Here is a 22,159-nt window from a genome sequence, read left to right as displayed (position 1 = left end):
TAACTTTGGCCCTTGAAAGTGAAAGTTAAGAGAATGGCACAAAACACAGATCACTAATTGATTTACACTGAGAAGATGCATAGTCCCTTGTAGTAATATTGTGCTTTAAATTTCCCTAGGCTCGAAGCATTGATTCATGCTTTAAAAATTTAGATGAGAATTCTAGACGGGGCTAGAACAGTGCAAAGAAAGGACGAAAGATTTCTAGCTTTGTTTTTCTTCTCTTGAACAAACGCAACCACGGATTAGTAAACATACTACACAACATTATTGCCATCAAGTGGTGATCTTTGAAATGACACCTGCAACAAAACAGAAATCACGAGTGCATATTTTATTTGCATATGTTTAAAGCATTACTCAGCACATTAGAGATATAGTGAAATGGTACAGCATAAGATGAATATAGTTGCATATAATGCTCAGATGTAATTACTTATGGTTACGTTTCTTCTGTGGAAAACTTAATGGAAATCAACTGAACTGGACAAAAAAAATATTCAGAACATAGAGCTACAATACACATATAAAGGTGGAATAACTAAAAATGTTGCTGGTCCCTTCAACACGTCAGATTTTTGGCCCAAGATGTAGAAGACATGTCACATTTTACTGTAAAAATGTCACACTTTTGCTCATGGGACACTGAACACACAAATTAAATCCTGGTACATGAACTGTGTTGTTGTTTCCCCAGGAAAGTTATAAAACATGTATATGTAGCATATCTATACATTCAGTTACATACGCCATAACCCGTCAATCCAATTCAAATGGAGAAGCTAATACTTTAACCCATGGCCATGATTATCACATATGATAATGTAAATAAAAAGCACCATGAATACATGAGATTTTTAAAGGACTTTTTAAAGTCTGTATTAGTCTGGACCCCTTGATCAGTTAAAACATTTTGCATATTTAAGATATTACAACTTAAAGTCCGCCAAGACTTTTCCAATAGCACCTTAACAACTCACTGTATTTTAATACAACAATAATCATAATAAAATGGTACATAAGTGTGATATCATGGTAGAAGTTTGACATAATATGTATTTAATTTCACTTAAACTAAGTTGTCTAAACAGTTTTTTTTTGTATGGTCTTTTGTTACTGGTTTTTCACAGAATATACCATTATAAAATAGGATTATATAAAGGCAAACAGCTTTGGCTATACAGTAAAAGCAGTGTATCCTTTTAGAAGGGCAATTCAATCAATCAAGGCATTCTAGCGTGTAAACTGCACATTACATCACATACTGATTATTGTGAAGTTCTTATTGCATATACTGAATAAAAAAAAAAGTGTCATACACATTTCTAACAAACAAAAAGTGTTTTGGTTCCTGAATTTTAATGAAGAGGCACTCTGATCAGAAGTATGTAGCAATAAGTGAAAAACATTTACCTCATTCGCTGGGCTTTCCCCAAATAGAAGAGTAATACGGAGTACTGAACTAACACAGCGAACACCACTGAGTAGCAATGCAAGAGGATATTAAGTCTAGAGAAATGCACGGCCTCCACTCCATTATGCACAGAAAAGTTCACCGAGTCTCAGGCGCCCCCTGTGGGTGATGAGGTCTACTTGCGGGCCACAGTTTCAGCCAGCTTCTTCAGCCTCTTCTTCAGCTCCAGGGGAAATTTCTCATAACACTTCTTACACACGGGCTTCATGTCAAACTCCACAAACTTGTTCCTGTAAACAAAAAGCAACACGTCTGTTCCAACACTTGCTTGTTTAAGATAATATAAATAAAAGCACACTACTAAAATACTTATCTACAGTGCTTTGTGCAAGTATTCCCTCCCTCAACTTTTTCATAATTTCATATGAAGTCATATGGAATCCTGTTTGGAATTTGACAAAATGCATACTGGAGACTGAGCAAACATGCGGGAAAAGGTTCTCTGGTCTGAGGAGACCAAAATCGAACTTTTTGACCTCGGCACATTAAGCAGAAACCTTGAGAATAATAATCCCACAGTGAAGCATGGTGGTGGAAGCATCATATTTTGGGGATGCATTTTATCAGCAACTACTGGGAAACTTGTCAGGCATGACAGCATGATGGCTTTAGCCAATTACTGAATAATCCTAAAAGAAAACTTAGACTTGCCTGCAAGAAACTTGTTACAGGGGTGCAGGTTCTCCTTACAGGACAATATCTTAACTCGTATGGCCAAAGCTACACTTGATTCAAAACCAAGAACCGGAATGTGTTCAGGCCCTTTCACACGGAGTGTGCCGTGATAAAGCGAATCGATGATGAACGTGCTTTCACACCGAACGTGAAACGATTGATCGCCTTCAGCTAATTCACGCCTGCACGATACGTGGCGCTGACCGAGAATGCATTTTATGCCTGCACGCTAGGTGGCACAACCCACTATTCAACCACTACTCCCGAAAGGGAGGCGGAACGGTTTTTTTTTTTTTTTTTTAGTGTTTTTTGAAGAGCCCCATCAAGCAGTTTTAGCATGAATAAAATAATGCGAAATATAATGGAATAACATGGTAGTGGGAAAAAACCCGTTTATTTGTGAAAAAATACATTTTTAAAATCTAAAAAAGTATATATGTATATAGATGAAAGAATAATAAGAATAAGAATTATAAGAATAAAGGGGATTACAATTATACAAAAAATAATTTCTATCAATGTTTTTGTAGTCGCTGTGACTTATCAAAAAGTTCTTTGTTCCCAGACACCAATGATAACAACAAGAACTCAACATCCATTCTCCTCTCTCTTCTGGAATACGTTTTTTCTGTGTCTACACTGGTTTTAAAAACAGCTTTCTGTGCTTTAGCATCATCTATCTTGCCCTTTTGTACAACAGCAGCGGCTCTGGGCATGTGATCTAAAGCTCCGATCTAATTTGGATGAACCGTTTCATTGCGGGGCAACGGGGAAAAAAGAAAATAAAAAAATCCACACACACTGGTCTAAAAAAAAAAATAAAATAAATCTTACTTTGTCGCACCGCGATTGATCGCGCCCAGTGTGAACAGCTCCATAGACATCAATTATTTCGATTGAAGAGCGTCATCGTGTCATACATTCGCATTCGCTTAATCGTGCTCAGCGTGAAAGGCCCTTTAGAATGGCCGAGCCAAAGCCCAGACTTCAATCCAATTCAGAATTAATGGCAAGACTTAGAAATTGATGTTCAACAACGATCTCCAACCAATCTGACAGAGCTTATCCAAGCTTGACACTATGAATAGGCAAAAAATATCATGATCCAGATATGGAAAGCTGACACAGACATAAACCACTATTGATCCAGGAGCGTAAATACCTATGTGACCAACAAATGTGTGTGTTTTTGTTTAATTAACAATACAGAATACCTTCAAATGTTAGACATTTTGCGTAAATAAAATGGGGAAAAGAAAATGCCAAATAAAGTGGGGATGAGGTGTGTGTATACTTATGCAAGGCACAGAAGTTTCTTGAGTTCTGTGGTACTTCTCTATAATCTCCAGGCAAATCACACCGGACACGTTCCTGTAGCGCTTTTTTTGACGCATGTGTGAGGAGCATCACATGAAGTTAGCGCTTCCATTTTAACAACTTTCGATCAACACCATCTGTTATCAGTGGAATGTTAGATGGCCAAACTTTGCCTGGTCCCATCCCACACATTTAAGGGACACGGTGGTACATTTAGGCATAGTTTTCTTCATCAAATTATGCTTACTATCATGATGCTAGAGTGTGTGTTGAACGCAAAGTGTCCGGTGTGAATTTGTGGTCAAAATCCAGAAAAATTGTGCACCAACTAAGAAACTAAATAAAACTGTTAAATAATGACTGAAATCACAAAACCAGGATGTTACAACATGTACAACCACAACACAAAGAAACGCACATATAAAAATATGCAGGAAAATAAAGACATGAGCCATTGGAAATGGATGAAGACACTGACCACAAAAAAGGAAAGAGTAAAGATGGATGAGCATGGAGAAAAAGAGGAGACAGGAGTTACGGACAGACAGCAACCGTCTTCTTCTTCCTCTCACGAGTATCGCGTTCGCGTTTGGCAAGGCGCCGTTTCAGCTCCTCAGGCAGCCGGTCGTAGCAGTGCTTACACACCGGCTTCAGGTCAACCTCTACAAATTTGTCCCTACGAGGACAGTGTAGAGGTCCAGCCAGAGAGCAATAGGAAGGCAACAAAGGATAGAGGTAGGAGAGAAATACAAGAAGTGTTTTTAGAAAAAGAGAAAGAAATAAAGATGAAGTGTACCGGTATTTGTATCAGCAAGAGTAAACAAGCAGATTAGAAACAGATACACTTGGCAAAAATAGAGAACACTCAGAGGGATGCTGCACACAAGTACAGAGAGTTGGACATGAAGCACTGGAGAATGTGAGAAGAGAGAGAGAGAGGTGTTTGTGTGTCTGCATTAGACTTACTTCAATGTGAGTTTAGTGTTGCAGGTAGAACAGGAGAAGCAGTTGACACACCAGGCTTTGTTCAGAGCCGACACAACTGTAACAAAAACCATGACTACATTAGCAACTTTCAAAAATGTTAAGCATACAACTGCTTCAGCCACAAAGAGGATGAAATTACACACATCTGACACACACACACACACTTTAAAACCTGTTAGGATTTAATCATTGGGGGGGTGGAGTCACCGGAAGGGCTTCCTGACAACCTTACATTATGTATACTATTAGAAGATTAAATGTAAAAGCTCATTAATTACCATCTCCTTCGATCACGCGGTTGCAGTGGTAGCAGACGTCACCAAAAAGCTGTGCAAAACAAGCGCAATCAGATTATAATCATGTTTGGATATTCAACACCATAAGCATGTCAACATGTTGAGAATGAAGATCATAAGCTAGAAAAATCAACACTGCTACATTTACATGAAAGGTTTTGCTACATGCCTGTATCTAATCTAGTATAAGATCACATGCATGATCCAGGGTCATAAACAGCCACAACAAAAAATTCAACACTGATCCATTGTTTTTTTTTAAACTACTAGTGCCAAGTTAGACAGGTCAAGATTCACCCCAGTACAAATGACATTAAATCCTATACTAGACTAGTAATGGGATTTTCTTTCCATTTGAAAAAGGAGTGCTCTACGTTTAACTTAAGCAAATATTGAATTGACCTGTAGTCCAAACAGCACCATGTTACCTGGTTGTAGTGAGTCTCGCAGTATGCCAGCCCTTTTCTTTCATAATGGCGATGACCCAGGAAGGGCTTCTCACACTTAGCACACACAAAATGCTGCAAACACACAAATACATGGGCAATAACAGCAATTTCAGCATACACTAGCAATAACCAATTGGCTAAATTGCACATTTTTTTAATTATCATTAAAACTTTGCCTGCTGGTATTTATACCATTCACAATCTGAAACTATTGATCAAAGCATCACATTTACCATATGAGGAAGGTACATTAAGCTAGCACTTTACGCAGACTGACCGGTTTTACTGCTACGTTTGTAAAACTACTCCCTTTTAAAGTTAAACATACACCAAGGCAAGATTATAAAGTAAATAATACATTTATTAGGGATGCACCAAGATGAAAGCCGAAACAGAATATAATAAAAAACTTGGCCGAAGACCGAACACATTTTTTCGCGTTTTTTTCCATTTATTTCACTATTGCATAAATTAAAGTCAAAATGTGCTTTTTACTATTTTGTCTTGCTTTTCAAAGAAAAAAAATCAATTACAAAACCTACAATTTCAAAATATTCAATTAACACTGAACATTTTTTTCCATTCCAGCAGGCATAGGCTACCAACACGGCACAATATAACTTTAAATAAATAAATTAGTAAAATAAAAATATTTTTGTGGGGTCATCTTTGAGCCCCCCTTGAATAGCCGATGTTAGGCCTATAACTGACTGCTGAAAGAATGGATCACTCTGTAGCCTACAACAAAAAAGTGCATTAAAAAGTGCATTGACAAGAGTGCAGAAAATGGTTCTATTCGGTTCTATACGGCTGATTATGTTGGGGATATATACCGCTCGCGTCCCTGTACACCTCGTGGAGTATTATAGTAGATAAAGTTCATTAGATACGTTGTTAATGTTATGTTCCTTGATAGATTTAGGTAGTTTAAACTATAGATTAGTTAATTTAGTCCCTGCTGATTTTTCAGCTGCCAGTCCATAGTACTAGTCCATGTTTCTTGTTTTGTGTTTTGACCCTGTTTTCTGTGACCGCGACTTCGATTCCTGCTTTGCCCCGTTTATGCCCGTTTGCAGATCGTCCAACCCTTTGCCTGTCTTGACTACGTTTTTTGGATTACGATTTGAATTTGTCTGCCTGCCCTCACTCTGGTTGCTAGGCTATTTGGTCGCGTCATCAAACACGTCATTGTTTGGTCAAATTTATTCAGCCTTTTCACTTATTTTCACAATTTCGGTTGCCAAACATTCGGTGCATCCTTAACATTTATACATTATTTTGATAAAAATCCAAATGTTTTCTTAAAAAAGGTGTCGAAGTATGTCATAGGGGAAAAAAAATGTGTTTACACTGCTGATGTTAAAAGCTGTTTTTTCAAACATGGTTTCATTTTCTACCTCTCCATTGTTAAATCCCATTTTTTGCAAAAAGTTACACAAAATTCAGAATTTAGATATTTGAATAAATCAGCTCCAGTGTTTTCTTGGTGCTTTACAATGATTAAATATTGAGATGTATATTGGGTACCATGAAGACAGATTCAAGTATTTGCAACATGATCTTTTTGGCACATCACCCCGAGTTCATAATATTGATTTCCACATGTGCTAGACATGACCCAAATATAAATAAGCATCATGGATGAGAAAAATTTCAAACACATTTCGCAAACCAGACTTGCTCTCTCACACTTACCTCAACATGCCACTGCTTGCCCATGGCATTGACCACACGGCCTTCGATAGGCCTTCTGCAGGCTCCACAGATCGGCACTCCCATTTTATCATGGCATGGGAGACAGTAGAGCTCTCCTTTCAGCTCCCGAGCATCGGCAGTCAACTCCTTACTGTAAAGTATCACAACTTCATCATATAAATCAAAATCATTTATATACATACGACAATAGATATAAACTACGCCAATATTCCAGCTAACTGGGACAAAAGTGTGTCACAATAAACTTGGAGAGAGTGGTTAATTTCCTGTATGTCCAACTAACCCGCAGTTGCTGCAGTTGAAGTGATCCGGATGGTACGGGTCATTCTTGAAGATGAGAGGCTGCTCATCAATGATGGCATGGCACTTCTGACAAAAGTACTTCCCAAGACCACGAGCCTTCTCCCGATTATGACATGGACGACACAGATGACTGTAAAACACACAAATACGCCACTTCCTAAGAATCCATTTTCAGCTGAGAAGCAGCTCTTTAAAAAAAGATTTATTTTATTGTATATTTAGTGCAATAACCAAAAGGTATTATTAATATCATCCAAAGAAGCATCACTATACACTATTAACGAGCTTACCGGCCAGCATTTTTGACAAATCCAACATCAGCTAACACTGCCTGACAAATGTCGCAGCAGAAGCAGTCAGGGTGCCAGCTGTTGTTCATGGCTTTAATCACACGGCCAATGATGAACTCGCCTTTACACAAAAGAGGATTAACAATAAGCCACAACAATACTGTGTGTTATACCTCATGTCTTTATTGATTGGTTGGCCGCTTATTTTTTCGTTTAATCGGATGGGGCGGGGCAAACTTTCAGTACCATTTTTTCCTTTATTTAAAATAAAATCCACAAACTGAGTGTTACAAATATAAACTTCAGACTAAACACAACTGTTTGCCCAATTATATAAGACTGAAAAGAACCCAATACACACACACACACACACACACACACACACACACACCAGAATATATATTATTCATTTAGGACTGTAGTTTAATTCGGTGCTTTTTGTGCATTCATAAAAACATAAGTACTATTATATTATATAAACATTTTATATTTTAAATATTACATATATGAATTACTTTTTATGGATGCACGAAAAGCACCGAATTAAACTACAGTCCTAAATGAATAATAAAATCTCACTTTCACTGCACCTAGTGGTTTCTGTTACTCGTTGTCTTTAGGAACATTGTTTTACTTCTGTTTACTTTGATTACTATGAGTGTTTTAATTAGACATTACAGATCTTACTTGGGGTCCCACTGTGCATTACTGCATCTACACCACAAGCGAGGAGCAACACGGCCTTATTACTAAATGGATCACTTCCGTTATCATAAACGGCAGAATTTACACTGTAAGCGCGCAATTACAGCATATAATGGCAATAAACTTAAATTAAACTAAACCTTTTAAGCAGCTTACACCAGTTTACCCAACCCCTTGCACACAGTGGAGCATTTTGGATATAAACATAAGTTTGTGCTCGTGCATCACTGTCATGCTTCTGTGCTACAAAAGCTCTGGTTTATAAAGTTTGCAGGTTACAATCTTCTCCGCGGTGTTTAATATAAAATGCTTCCCTGCCTTAAAGGACTTGGGTCGCACACTTTCTTCCTCAGTTACTTGACGATTACGCCTCAGTCTGATTCACGCCCCTATGCATGAAGACTTTTGGGACACTCTGTATTTTGCAACATACTGTATGATTTGTTTAAAGAAAAGGTAATTAGAGGAAAAGTTGGTCAGACTAAAGATATTCAAACATTTTCCATAAGATGTAAGTGGCATTGCCTTTGTTTGTAACAGCAGATGATAAATGCAAGCTTTTTATATATCTCTTGACGGTAAAATTCATGTAATTCGATGAATTAGTATAATGTATTAGTATGTATACTAATAGAAATTATGAAAATAATCATTAGTTGCAGCCCTAAATATATATAAATATATATTTATATTAACATAAAAATATTCAATAACTGAGACAGTTATTGAATGGAATAACGAGTCCCTGAACAAAGGGGGGTGTCAATAAAATAAGTAACAGTCAATATGTGGTGGCCTCCAGCTGCTTTAAGTACTACAGAGCATCTCATCCTCATGGACTGCACCAGATTTGTTAGTTCTTGCTGTGGGATTTTACTCCACTCTTCCACCAAGGCATTTGCAAGTTCTCCATCACGTCTGGGGGGACACATGGTTACATGTCATTTTCCACTGCAAAGATGATCAGCTGTCCTTCCTGTCTCCCTGTAGCACCGTCTTAGGCGTCTTACATTACAGACATTGCAGTTTATTACTCTGGCCACATCTGCAGTCCTCATGCCTCCCTGCAGCAGGCCAATGGCATGTTCACGCAGGTGAGCAGAAACCCTAGACATCTTTCTTCTGGTGTTTTTCAGAGTCAGTAGAAAGGTCTCTTTAGTGTCCTAAGTTATTGTCACTGTGACCGTAACTGCCTAGCGTCTGTAAACTGTTTGAGTCTTAAGGACTTTTCCACAGGTGCATGTGCAATAATTTTTTATGTTTCATTGAGCAAGCATGAAAAACCTTGTTTAAACCCTTTCCAATAAAGATCTGTAAAGCTTATTTGGATTTTACAAAATTATCTTAAATACAGTCTCCTGAAAAAGGGACGTTTCTTTTTTTGTGAGCATATAACTGTCCATGCGGTTTTTAGAAAAGTAGTCTTAAGTGTTTGCAGGAATATTAGAGTAAGTGATAATGCGTAATCTTACCACACTGGTGACAGCAAGGCGCAAACAACATTTGGAAATCATGCTCGCAGTACTTCCTGCCTTCAAACTACAGGGACAGACAAAGAAATTAAAAATCTGTAAATTGGATTGATAAAAATCTTGAGAAAAGTCTTGACAAAGCTTCAGGCCCAATTAAGGCATTGCTATATTATTATATTTAATATAGAACAAGAGGCATACACATGCACAGGATGTAGCGTTACATTATTACATGAAGCAAAACACAACACTGGGAGGTCCATTTAATTATAAGAGCCATGCTGTACCTCGTAGAAAAGTCCCTCTGGAAACTGCTGGAAGCACTGGGCACACACGAAGCACTGCTCGTGGTATAACTCGCCATTACTGTTGACAATCTTCTCCGCCGGTGCAAACCCGCTTTTACATCGCTCACATGCGGCATTCGCCAGGGCATTGGCCATATTGCTGCTGGGGTAAGAACAACTGTTATTTATTTCACTCATTCCTGAATTAGTTTATCTCTGTTCATTATCAAATTTATTTGAGATCAGCCCACTTGAGATGATTAAACATGAAAATGCCATTCAGAACGCAACCTACCGGATGTTTCACTGAGTTTCTACTGAGACTGAAACATAAAAACGATGTATGAAAAATAATTGATGATTTGTGGACTATACCGTCATAAGACTGGGGAAAGAACTCAAGGTACAGTACTGTTTAAATTTCTATAAGGAGCATCCCATAATTCCTATGTTTTGGGGTTGCTCAAGTCTCTCGTTATAACTCAAAATGCATGCTTACGCGGTAAGCATACCACCGTGGTGGCAAACTACCACCACGGCTGTGCGGTTGTCAAGGCCACCGTCACAGCCCTATTCGCACTTGTTTTTTTATGATGTTTGTTGGTAAAAGAGACCTTTCAGCTGTACTCATGTTCAACGCACGTGAATTGAAGAGGGCTTTAGCTGAATGTGTGTTGCGAGGACATCACATGGCTCAAACCTGTGGAAAATCTGAGGTAATTCTGAAAAAAATTGTATGTGCTTCTGAATACTGCAGAGTTTTATTTTGTGTTCATTTCTGCGATCACTAAAAGCAATAAATAAAAGTATGGTCAAACTTTGTTCCATCAAACTGGATTCACTACTGTTTTGCTGGCTGGTTAGCAAACCTACATATTATAATACACGGCGTGTATTACAAAGAAAGTATTGTGATGTGATATTTTTGTCATATCGCCCAGCCTTGACGGTGCTTTAGCATAATCTATGAGACACTTTCAAATGAGTTTGCACACGACATGACTGTGGTTCTTATCAAAGTTGAGCCAATATTAGTCCACAAATATTACCGCGTAATTACAGCAGATCTCCAGACGTGACGTGCCCGTGATTACAGTTTTACCTCCTCTGCTTCTCAAGTGACTTTGTGATTCCCTGAACAGATATTTCTACCAAATGACAGTATAAACAGGAGCAGTGAACAGCCTGAGTTATGATTTTGGCCCTGCTTTACATGGCCCCACGGTAATACAGCGAGATGTGGCTGGGGATAAGGACACCCGATGATGTATGTTCCCTAATATGGTCATCTTCACATGGAAACAGTGAAGCGCTCTCCTACTCTCCAGCTTTGGACTTCCTGACCATGTTGGTGTCTCAGATAAAAACAAGAACAGCATTCCTCGAGAATGTGAGATGACACAAAAACAAACTGTACTTTAGGTAATATTGCTTTTAGGAAATAAATAAATAAATAAATAAATAAAGCCATGTCTTGTGCTTGGTGCTGCGTTTGGCTCACAGACATGTGGCTCAGTCATGGTAGAAAGGCTGTGAGAATCTTCAAACATCTGTCTGTCTGTCTGTGTGTGTGCATGTACGTATGTATGTATATGTATGTATGTGTATGCATGTATGTGTGTATAGGTATGTATGCATGCATGTGTGTGTGTGTGTGTGTATATATGTATGTATGTATGTATGTATGTATGTATGTAAGTGTATGCATGTGTGTATATATAATGTGTGTGTGTATGCATGTATGTATGTGTATATATATATGTGTGTGTGTGTATATGCATGTGTATGTACTTCCTTAAGCCTGCTCAAATATGTGAACAATAAAGTCAGATGTTATACATAAAGATAAGCCTCTCGAGGTTTCAAACTTTTCTTCAGAAAACTTTTTGAAAAGAAAAAGAGAGAAACTTTCACGTAAATTGTACTGACTTACACGATGTAAACTTCTAACTGAGCAGGGTGAACGGAGTTGGCCAAATAAGGGCATTTTCCCCTGAACCGATTCATGATTCATTGGTTGAATCTCAAATGTTTTCATAGTGGACACATAGTGCACGAGAAAGAGTGTGGAATTCCATACATCACTCTTATTCTTACACACCCTTCTTAGTGCACTTATCTTGGAAGTTATTTAGGACGCGTCTTTAGTAACCTAGCTAGCTTGCTAAAATGGACGCTATTTGGACAGCTGTCTGTGAAAAATGTAATAGCTCTTATAGAAAGCATTACACTACGTATGTTTATTTAAATGAAACGCTTAAAGTTGTACAATCGGGTCTTACACACTTGTTGAAACAAAAAGTAGCTAGTTCAAACCGTACAGCCATATTTCAATGATAGCCAGCTAGCATCACTGGCTAGAAAAGAAAAAAGTGTTGGTTTGAAGTCTACGCTCACTAGACTTTTAAGAATTATAAGTAAACTGCTCTATACCTTACCTGCCCGTCATTTCTGACACACCCAGCATCCCCTACTAGACAGCTAATCCAGGAAGAGTATTGAGAGTCGACCACTTTAAACGAGCTCGACATAAAATAACTCTAACAGCTAAACGCTTTCTTCCTCCGGGCGCTATATTTTCAGTCACCCCACCCTTCTGCTTAGGGACCGTCAACAAATTCCGCTCTGAACTCAAACGCGATCTGCGCGCCTAATCGAGTAAGGGAGAGTGTACAAAGACACTTGTCCGTCAAACACGCAAAAAGGACTGTAACGATACCATCATTTTGACTTTGATACCAAGATCACAATCCCAAAACACTATGGTAAAAATGTTGAATACTTTAGTGAATAAAAGGGATGTTAAAAATTTAGTCGGTCAAGAATGGTGGAGGTAGTGCATTGGTGGGGTTTGGGGAGACAGAGGCGCAAACAACCCTGGGGGTTGTCGCTTCCTTCTAGGGGGTCCCTACTGATCACGAAGAATTTTTTTGTAAATTTCTTTTCTTTTTTTAGTCATAAAACTTAGATCAAGTGTCCATTCCAAATCATTTTGTTACAAAATTGTTGTTTTGGTTTTTTTTAAATCATTACATCACAGGCTACTAAATTGTGTGTTGCAATTTGTTTACATATGTGTAATTTCCCTTTAGAACAGTAACAGTGTGATTACAGTACTATTAGATACTGTTGTTAGCCTTTGCTCACCAAGAAAGATATGAAAATTTTAAAAATATGAAAAGATATAAATCTGGTGCATGTAAATGGAGAGAGAGGTTGGAGGAACAGCAGAGGAAAAACTCTGTCATGTCTAGTTGTGCCCGACTGACAAGCTATTTTGTTTCCTTTGCTCGTTTTTCTTAATCAGACTGTTTGATTGTTTAGGTCGGATAACATAACAGGTTGGAGCTGTCAGTGGATTTTTAAGTTATCTGTTTGTTTGTAGTTGGCAATACTACACTGTTGTGGTTTGGTGTACTGTAGGCCTAATCATTGCTGAACACCTTTACTGTTTTTTTGTGAAGTATTTTGGTAAACGGTCTGCACTTATATAGCACCTTTTTAACCTTAGTGGTTCCAACGTATTTTGACCCTAAATGGAATGTTTTGTTTTTGTAAACCCACGATACTGACCGTTTGTGTTACTACGTGTGAGATATAAAAGATTGCTGAACACAGTACCTAAGCTTAGCCTGCATTGTTTTGGTTTGCCGGCCCAGACTGTTGAATAGATACGTGTGTCCATTCATGTTTGAGGTTGCATTTACTGCCACTATTTTTTTATTATACAACAAGATATTAATAATAAGGGGGCCCTGAACATTTCTCACTCCCCCAAAGATAAAACTTTGGCTCTGCCCCTGATGTAGTGTCATACCTTGGGCTTACACGGCTGCTTCTGGAACAGGCTCACTAATCTTTATTGATGATGTAACTCAGGATGGTAGCAGCAGAAAGAATTCAGAAGTTTACAGGAACATTTTGTCTGCCAATTTATAGAGAAATGCATCCAATCTAATCGGGAGGAACTTCAGCAAAGCAGTGACCCAAAAGTACTGCCAATTTAACAAAGGACTTTATCAGGTCGACTAAGTGGAAGGTTTTAGACTGGCCAATTCAATCAATGGAGGAGACTGAAGGGAGGAACCCCCAACCCGAAACAAACAACAACTGAAAGAAGCTGCAGCACAAGCCTGGAAAAGCAACACAAAAGAAAAAGGTAACAGTTTGGTGATGTCAGTGGGTCACCGGCTTGATGCAGTTATTGCAAGCGAGGGATTTGCAACCAAATATTAAGTGTTATTTACTTTAAGACTATCTGTTCCTATACATTTGCTCACCTAAATATTGGGTGGGCTGCCACCAACGGTGCCATGTTTTGAGTTATTTAACATAGCTAGATGTAAATATCAGGAAATGAAAGCTGAAATTCTGATCTATCATCTCATATTCATCTTTCTGACCCACACGTCTTCAGTGTATAGCAAACACAAATGGATTGGCCTTGCCATTCAAATATTTTCAGAAGTATATTGAGATCACCTGACACTTTAATTGCACACAGGTCGACAAATTATGTGATGGCTACTGGTTGCACTAGAATAAATAATCATTCTTTATTGTATATATGATCACATATACATTACAGCATAGTGAAATTCTTTTCTTCACATACCCAAGCTGGGGTCAGAGATAATACAGCGCCCCTGGAGCAGAGAGGGTTAAGGGCCTTGCTCAAGGGCCCAACAGTGGCAGCTTGGCAGTGCTGGGGCTTGAACCCCCAACCTTCCCAGCTGTAGCCCAGAGCCTTAACCGCCAAGCTACCACTAACTGTAGGTGTTTCAGAGCAAGAGAACTCAACTGTGTTGATTCTTCAACATCATGGGCTATTTTATATAGACTCATAATATATTCCAATAAAGTCTAGTTCAGTTCCAGTTTGTAACACTACAAAATATTGAAAACTTCAAGGGGAGTCACTACTTATGCAAGGTACTGTTTTATCTTTGTTTTGTTTTTTTGTTTTTGTTTTTTTACAAATAAGTAAATTGCAGTGTAATTTAATCAAATACATCCAGGTAAACCTCTTATCATCATCTGAGCTGTTCATTAGCCTGATGTGTGTTTTGACTTTCAGCTTTGTGTATGAGGCAGTATGACAGGGAGGAGTGATCCATTTCACTGCTGTTTGCTTATTGTATGTTACCTGTTATAAACAGAAATTTATAATGCTTGTAACACTGACATTTTGTAAAAAAAACAAAACAAAACAAAACAAAACAAAAAAACCCTTTAACATAATTCTAGTTACAACCTGATTTTTATCAGGGTAGAGCTATATCTCTACAAAAACTTGCACTGGCTAACAATGTGGTGCCAAGGATGTTGACATATGAAGGTAATTAGCAACAAAGGTTAATGCAGTATCTGCATTATGTACGTCTATGGTTTTTGCAATGACAAGCCTTTTTGCTAAAGGTTTAAAAGGAGCACATATGAAGTCATCATGGAGCTCTTTCCATTTGAGTCAATGGATCATACAAAACTTGATTAATACCTAGGTATAATACAATGCCAAGTCAGTGTTAGCCTATTTAACTACAACTTGAAAGTAATGAAAGTTAGAAATTATAGTTGAAAGCTATGTTTTGCGCCACTAGTACTATATTATTAATACTTTGTACAATCATAGTGAATAATTCACTGTCTGGGCACAAATTTCATTTTGTTGTAACGCAAAAATATGATAAAGGTTCTTTAAGACATCATAACAGTGAAAAAAACAGGTAAAATGCTAATGCACAGTTTTTGTTAGTGATTGGCAGGGTACATGCTAGGCTGATTTCTGGATTTTTTTTGTTGAGTCTCAGCTGCTTATTACAAGGTTCATCTAAAAATTCACTGGGTAGTAGCCTATAACATAAGCCTGTGGGTTTGTGAGGCCCTTGGTGAGATCATGACCATGGGCCTCAAACTCGTAAACACACACTGAACCAGTTCATAGTACAATACAACTGATTTATTTTTCTTTTATTAGAGTAAGCACTTTACAAAAAAAAAAAAAACCCACTACTTATATACTTTGAAATGCAGCATTTACTGTAGTTACAGTATTTATTGGGTTATTAAATATTATAATGCATTTTCTGCTCAAATAAACAAAAAAATCTTCACACACATTGGCCATAAACCACTAACTCAGAGACTTCACTGCATCATACTGTACCACTGGAATTGTGAGATTGTTCAAGTGTCCAATGTTTTCTCTTTGGATGTAATATGAAGGCAGTGTGGTATATGAGCGCTTCTTGTATGCGTATGTATAATATGGATTCAGCCACACTAAAATACAGACTGGAATAGAAATATGTGATTTCATAAATACACAATGATGAGCTCAGAAGTTTGAACATGTACTACTGAACAAATGTTTGCACACTTCATTTACAACCACAGGATGGCAGTGTTATACAGAATTCAGCATAAAGAAAGGTGGAAACTACAGGTGTCTCCATACATAGGGGAAATTAATACCTTTTACCAATATGTCTTCCAAATTGTTTTGTACTTAGTTTATGCTATATATATATATATATATATATATATATATATATATATATATATATATATATATATATATATATAAATTCAGATAGCCTTTAATGAATGCCTTTGACAAAAGAACGTATTGAAATCTTTATCATGGCTGGATCGGGAAGCTGAGGCTTTTGGGACACCCCATTTAATAGAGTTAAGCTATCTTATAAATTGATTAATATTGTGTATTTTTTATGTATGATTCACTGATTTGAGCAACAACTGAACAACTGAAACAGACAGCAATAGATGTCAGGTGGCTCAGCAATAGAGTGGATTCCTAGCAGCTCTTATAGATTTGCATGTTCTCTAGATGTTCATGGTTGGCTTCGTCCGGGTTCTCTGGGTTTCCTCACACCCCCAAAGACAGAGGATTGGCTATTCTAAATTGATCCTGAGTGTGAATATGGTATGTGTGTGCATGGTGCATTGCTGGTGTCCAATCCAGTCTTATAGCCATAACCCTGACTGAATAAATGAATAAATGGTACAACTCAAACAAAACAAAAAAAGAAATCATCAATTCAGTGTATAACAGTGGATTGTGTAGATGTTGGTTAGGTTTCTCTATTCATTAACTTGTGCTGGTTCTGTGTTTGTCATTTATTTTTGTTCTCTCTTCTCATTCTGTTTTGATAGATAAAATGTGAGTGTTCGTTATTTCCCTCTTTCACAACGTACAATGTACTCTACAGTGTTCTGATGTTCACCTCCATTCGGAATCGTCCTTGTAGGTAACAAGTCTTCCATCTCGATCTAGTACTCAATGTTGATACTTTATAAATAAATATCAGTCTGCATTAAATTGACCAAACCTTTGTCATTTGTTTTTATGTTCTGTTTATTAAACACCGACAGAAAGCACTGATATTCTCAAGAATAGTCACAGAGCATGAGAAAATGCAGGTGCTCTTATTTACATTCAAAGTTTCTGTGCTTTCAATATTTATAAAGCCAATATTATGATAACGAGTGAGAAATTATATATCATGCAGCTCTACTGAGATCCATTCAAAATGACTGACAGAAATGTCTGGCCTCATAATTAATATTCACGGTTATACAAAATAGTCAAATTACTGTCTGCCTAGGGTGTAACAAGATGAAATAAAATGATAATGTCAAATAAAAAGGAGCTACCTACCACCATCATTCACGTCAAGGTCATTGCTGCATGGTGAGGCTTGAAAGCAATAATTCATCATTGGATATGTTTAGACTGAAGGTAAATGATCACCACCACAATATCAGCACTTAGTACTGAAACATCCACGTGCAGGATTTATCTCAAACAAATCAATGCAGTTTCATTTTATTTAATGTTGTAATCATGCTCTAGATGTCTATAAAAGACACATGGAATTAAAAGTCTTATGAGTGTGTTATATGGTAGTTTTATAATGCCATTGAGATGTCCCATGAGAGAAAAATATATATATATATATATATTTTTTTTTTCTCCAGCAAACATCATACAACACCCCGTAATGCTTCAATGTGTGTATGATACATGGTTCAATAGAAAATGAGAGCGATCCAGTAGGCAGCTGCTAGGGCTTACATACAGGCTTTAATAATGCAGCTCTGGATGTCTCTGAAGAGCATTAATGTGGCCTCTGCTGTTTGATAATGGCTGGTGAAGAATGGCAGGCCTTTACAGTGTATTGGACATTATGGCTCATGGGAGACTTTCTCCTCTTGAGAGAAGGAGTTAGTCATTGACATATGGTTTAAAGTCAAAGGAACATGTACACATGTACTCACTGAACCTAATACAGAGACCATGGGGAAAAGACTCAATGTCCTATTTTAATAGCTGCATCTAATCATGATGCTTGGTTTAATTATGGTAATTTATGGTAATTCAGTTTGTCAGAGTCTGAGCTATATCACTATAATTTTATGGTGATACTTGGTAACTATGATAAGGATATACTTACTGTATACTAAGTGAGGAATAAAACATGACAGGGTGTGGCCAGGAGTCATAGAAAGCAAACTTGGCCATGCTCTCTGGGTGGGAGAGATGGCATACTCTCCCTGTCAGTCAGTGCGACACTAACGAGTAATCAGCGTTTGTGAGTTCATGTATTCAGAAAAGGGCAGATGGCACTTTCCTCCAAGAGTGTTATGCTGCTCTGTGATGCAGCAGTTCAAAAAGATGCATTTGTCTGGATTTGCATGTCTCAGCGAAAGCATGTGTTAACCTTCACCCTCCCCGGTTGGTAGCTGTTGTGTGATAGGGGAGAGCTGGCAGGTGGGTGGGTGGGTGGATGGGTAATGGGTGTCAAGCAGATTGTCATGTTACAGAGAAACTGGAACGCACATAGTTCTCATTTAAATTATAGCCAGGACTACTGTCAGAGCCGTGCTATGAATCCACACTTTCAGATTCGAGAACTCAACACACCGCTGTATGAACCAAATTACACCACATTGCTGTTAAATGGATTCTAATTGGTCAGAAGGTATAGATTAATGTTCTGTAACAGCAGCTCTGACAACAGTGCCACCTGTAATTTAGATCACAGGTTTATATTAACGTGCTTGTTCTAATACATATTGTTTCTGTAGTTATAGGCCATTCACAGGGGTTTGTATAGCAAATGCTCCATATAATCTAATACTAACAATTAATGAGTTAAAAGAACGTTGTTATTCAACAAAGAAAAGTGTATTATCATTGATTTGGGGAAGCTTTCTGTAAGGAAACAGAGTCTAGGCCAGTCATCACAAACCCTCTTCCTTGAGATCTACCTTCTTGTAGGTTTCATCTCCAACCAAAACAAACCTGTTTTAGTTGATCAAGGACTCCTTAAGGCAATGATTAGATGGTCAGGTGGCATGATTGTAGTTGGAGCTAAAGTCTTCAGGAAGGTAGATCTCCAGGAACAGGGTTGGTGACCACTGGTCTAGGGTGTCAGTGCTTTGTAACAGTCAGTATGTTTTCCATTACAGTAGAGTCTTCAAGACAAAGAAATTTGTGCTTTCCTGTTTTTATCAGTTTCACTAATCTTTTTTTGTCTCATTAACTTCTCTTTATAGCTGCTATAACATAAGTGATAACAGGAACTAACTTGCCTAGTGGATGGTACACAACAATAAATGTAACTATAAATGGTTAAAAGTATGCTGTGTATTAAATGTTTTTAATGAATTTAATAATTGTGATCTTCGACAAATTGCTGTGGTGTAACTCGAGTCAAGTTTATTTGTAAAGTTGTACTATACTGTCAAGTTTATTTGTTGTTGTACTATATTGCTTTGGGGTAAATATCTTTATTTCAGTATTTGTAACTATGATAAAAGTAAAAATAGACCTACAGACCTACCATACTAAACAAATACAACTTTTGTATTTAAAAAAGCAATACATTTCATAAAGAAATGTTTCAACAGCACAAAAATGATTTAGGACTGCATTTGAGAAATACAGATGTTATTCTGTTTTTTTTTTTGTCTCCCCCATGCATAGTATCTAAAGTACAGCTAATGGAGGCATGGGGATCATTTCTGGACCATAACCATACTTTATTCATGAATGCTATCAAGTGATAACTCCATCAGTATCAACAGAATATTCTAGTATATTACAGATTATTATAGTATGTTATACTGTATGTACATGTCTTTATTTCTCATTTCATGCCAGCTGCTGGTGTCCGGATTTATATTTATATTACTTTTAGGGCACGGTAATCTAATAAGAAGATTGCAATGAGTACAAAAGCCCTTAAGTGCCCAAAGCCTTTAAGTGGCCACAGTGCATGGTATGAATGGTGCTATATTACTCAAAATGATGTCAGGGAAGGTGAGCAGGGGAAGACAGAAAGAGAGAGGGGAGAGGGAGGGAGAGAAACTGAGTGGGGAGATAGGAAGGAAGCGAGAGAAAGCTTCGTAGTGAAGCTGCCACTACGCTCGGCATCTTCTCGCTGACACACACCCACACAGATCCTCGCCTTCACTACTTTGTCCTTACAGACAAGCGAGGGTGATTTCTCGACTCATATCTCCATCTGCCTCATTCAACTCCTTCTCCCTCTATGTCTCTGTCTTTCTCTCCATCCTCCTTGTTCCTTTCACTCATTTCACACACCATCTTAAAGTAGCAAACAGTACCAGGAAAAGCTCCAGGACAGGTAAGAATGTGAAGCTCATGTGTGTGTGTGTATGTGTGTGTATGGTGGTTTAGGAAGCAGACGCTTACATTATGCTTTTCTGTTGTATTTGTTCTGATATTGCTGGTCTTTATTTGAGCGTTCTGCGGTGATGTGAAGTTAACAAGTGGACTTAATGAGAAGAACCGTCGAAATGTGTAACATGCTTATTAAATACTAAAGTGCAGAGTGCAGTTTTGTAGAAAGATATGGAGCAACAGCCACGATAAAAATGTCAACAATAATTTTGTAAGTATTTCTTTAAATACTTAGATGTCAATATTTGAATATTGATGACTGTAACATAATGACTTATTTATAGCTTAGGATGATTCATGTCTTTGTCATGCTGCACTAGGTAGAAATGGACCAGGGTTATTATTCATCTTGAAGCACATTTAGTAACTACTATGAATTATTTATTAACTTCTCTGAAACTAATAGGAAAGGTAGATAGTTGCAGGAATGAGGTGTGTGTCATATCGTGTCTGGACTTCATAGCTCTTGGGAGTTTAATATACTCAATGCAAAGAATGTTGCGTCTTCATTTTCCTTCCTAATCGAGTCCTCATCGAATTTTCTGACAAGTTTGATTGTTGTTTGTTCGCTTACTTTCTTCTGTGCAAGTGCCTGATACCTTCTGTGCATTGGAAAGGCACTTTGAATGGGTTCATGGGTCTGACAGCATGTCTCAAGCCCTATCCTCAAATGCGCTTATCACAGAGAGTGTTGGTGGTAGCTTATCTATTAGTGTTTCTGCATTTCTCATAGTGAGGTGGAACTGCAACTCCTTTTAAAGCAAGCAGCTTGTAAATAGTAAAAGTATTTTTTCACTGATTAGTGGAATCAAAGGTCTTTTTTTTTCATTTGTAATTGTTCCCCACATGCCTTTTTTTCTATGATGGATGAACATAGAAAAAGGAACAATTAAGCAATATTGTACGAGCAAGAGTGTGGTTATGCAGAATATCGGCATGGCTGTGATTAGGCCGTAGGTCGTAGGTAATCACAGCCATGTTGATGTTCAGTTTAAAAGCATGATTGTGGGCACAATTTTATACAACAGTTCTAAAAACAAGAAAGTAATATAGAGTTAGTGACATTTTGGACACAATATGGGCAAATGTTCTGTTCATTTTTGCTCCGCTAGTGGAAATAGATCCCAAATAAGCCACACTCACTTTATAGCATGTCGGCTAGTGGACTAGCAAGCTCACGTTGATATTTACATTCCTGTTGAAGGTGCTTCTGGTAAAATTGGCATTCCTTCTTCCTTTTCTTTTTCAGCTTTTGTTCCTGAAAATAACTGTTTGAAATTTACATTTGATGATGTTATTTACTCTACTGTAGTAACAGTTTTGAACTAGGAAGTGGAATTTCTATGTGGCAAATACAGATGAAACGAGTGGTACACGCAGTGAAACATTCCAGTGCACTTATAGGAGATTACAGTTGTGCCCAAAAGTTTGCATACCCCTTGTAGTATCTGCTAAA

The 22,159-nt window shown here is 37.6% G+C and overlaps 1 protein-coding gene across 3 annotated transcripts; it reads right to left on the bottom strand.

Annotated features, from left to right (window-relative positions):
• Window positions 1–319: 319 nt before the first annotated feature.
• Window positions 320–12,564, bottom strand: lims1 (LIM and senescent cell antigen-like domains 1). Of its 3 annotated transcripts, none has more exons than XM_053634946.1 (10): window positions 12,410–12,564; window positions 9,972–10,134; window positions 9,685–9,751; window positions 7,508–7,628; window positions 7,198–7,347; window positions 6,894–7,044; window positions 5,178–5,270; window positions 4,732–4,780; window positions 4,433–4,508; window positions 320–1,704 (listed from the first exon to the last, which is right to left on the bottom strand). In XM_053634946.1, the coding sequence occupies exons 1-10, from the start codon at window positions 12,436–12,438 to the stop codon at window positions 1,590–1,592; spliced, it is 1,014 nt and encodes a 337-aa protein (XP_053490921.1). In that variant the 5' UTR covers window positions 12,439–12,564; the 3' UTR covers window positions 320–1,589. The 3 variants fall into 3 exon arrangements, with proteins under 3 accessions (XP_053490921.1, XP_053490922.1, XP_053490923.1); XM_053634947.1 differs by having other exon boundaries at window positions 9,972–10,131; window positions 12,410–12,558; XM_053634948.1 differs by lacking the exon at window positions 320–1,704 and adding an exon at window positions 1,711–4,142 and having other exon boundaries at window positions 9,972–10,131; window positions 12,410–12,558.
• Window positions 12,565–22,159: the final 9,595 nt, after the last annotated feature.

This window comes from Ictalurus furcatus, chromosome 10 (genome assembly GCF_023375685.1).
Source record: "Ictalurus furcatus strain D&B chromosome 10, Billie_1.0, whole genome shotgun sequence".
Lineage (NCBI taxonomy): Eukaryota > Metazoa > Chordata > Actinopteri > Siluriformes > Ictaluridae > Ictalurus > Ictalurus furcatus.
The sequence above is the reverse complement of the archived record's forward strand: the minus strand, read 5'-3'. Positions and strand labels throughout refer to the sequence as shown.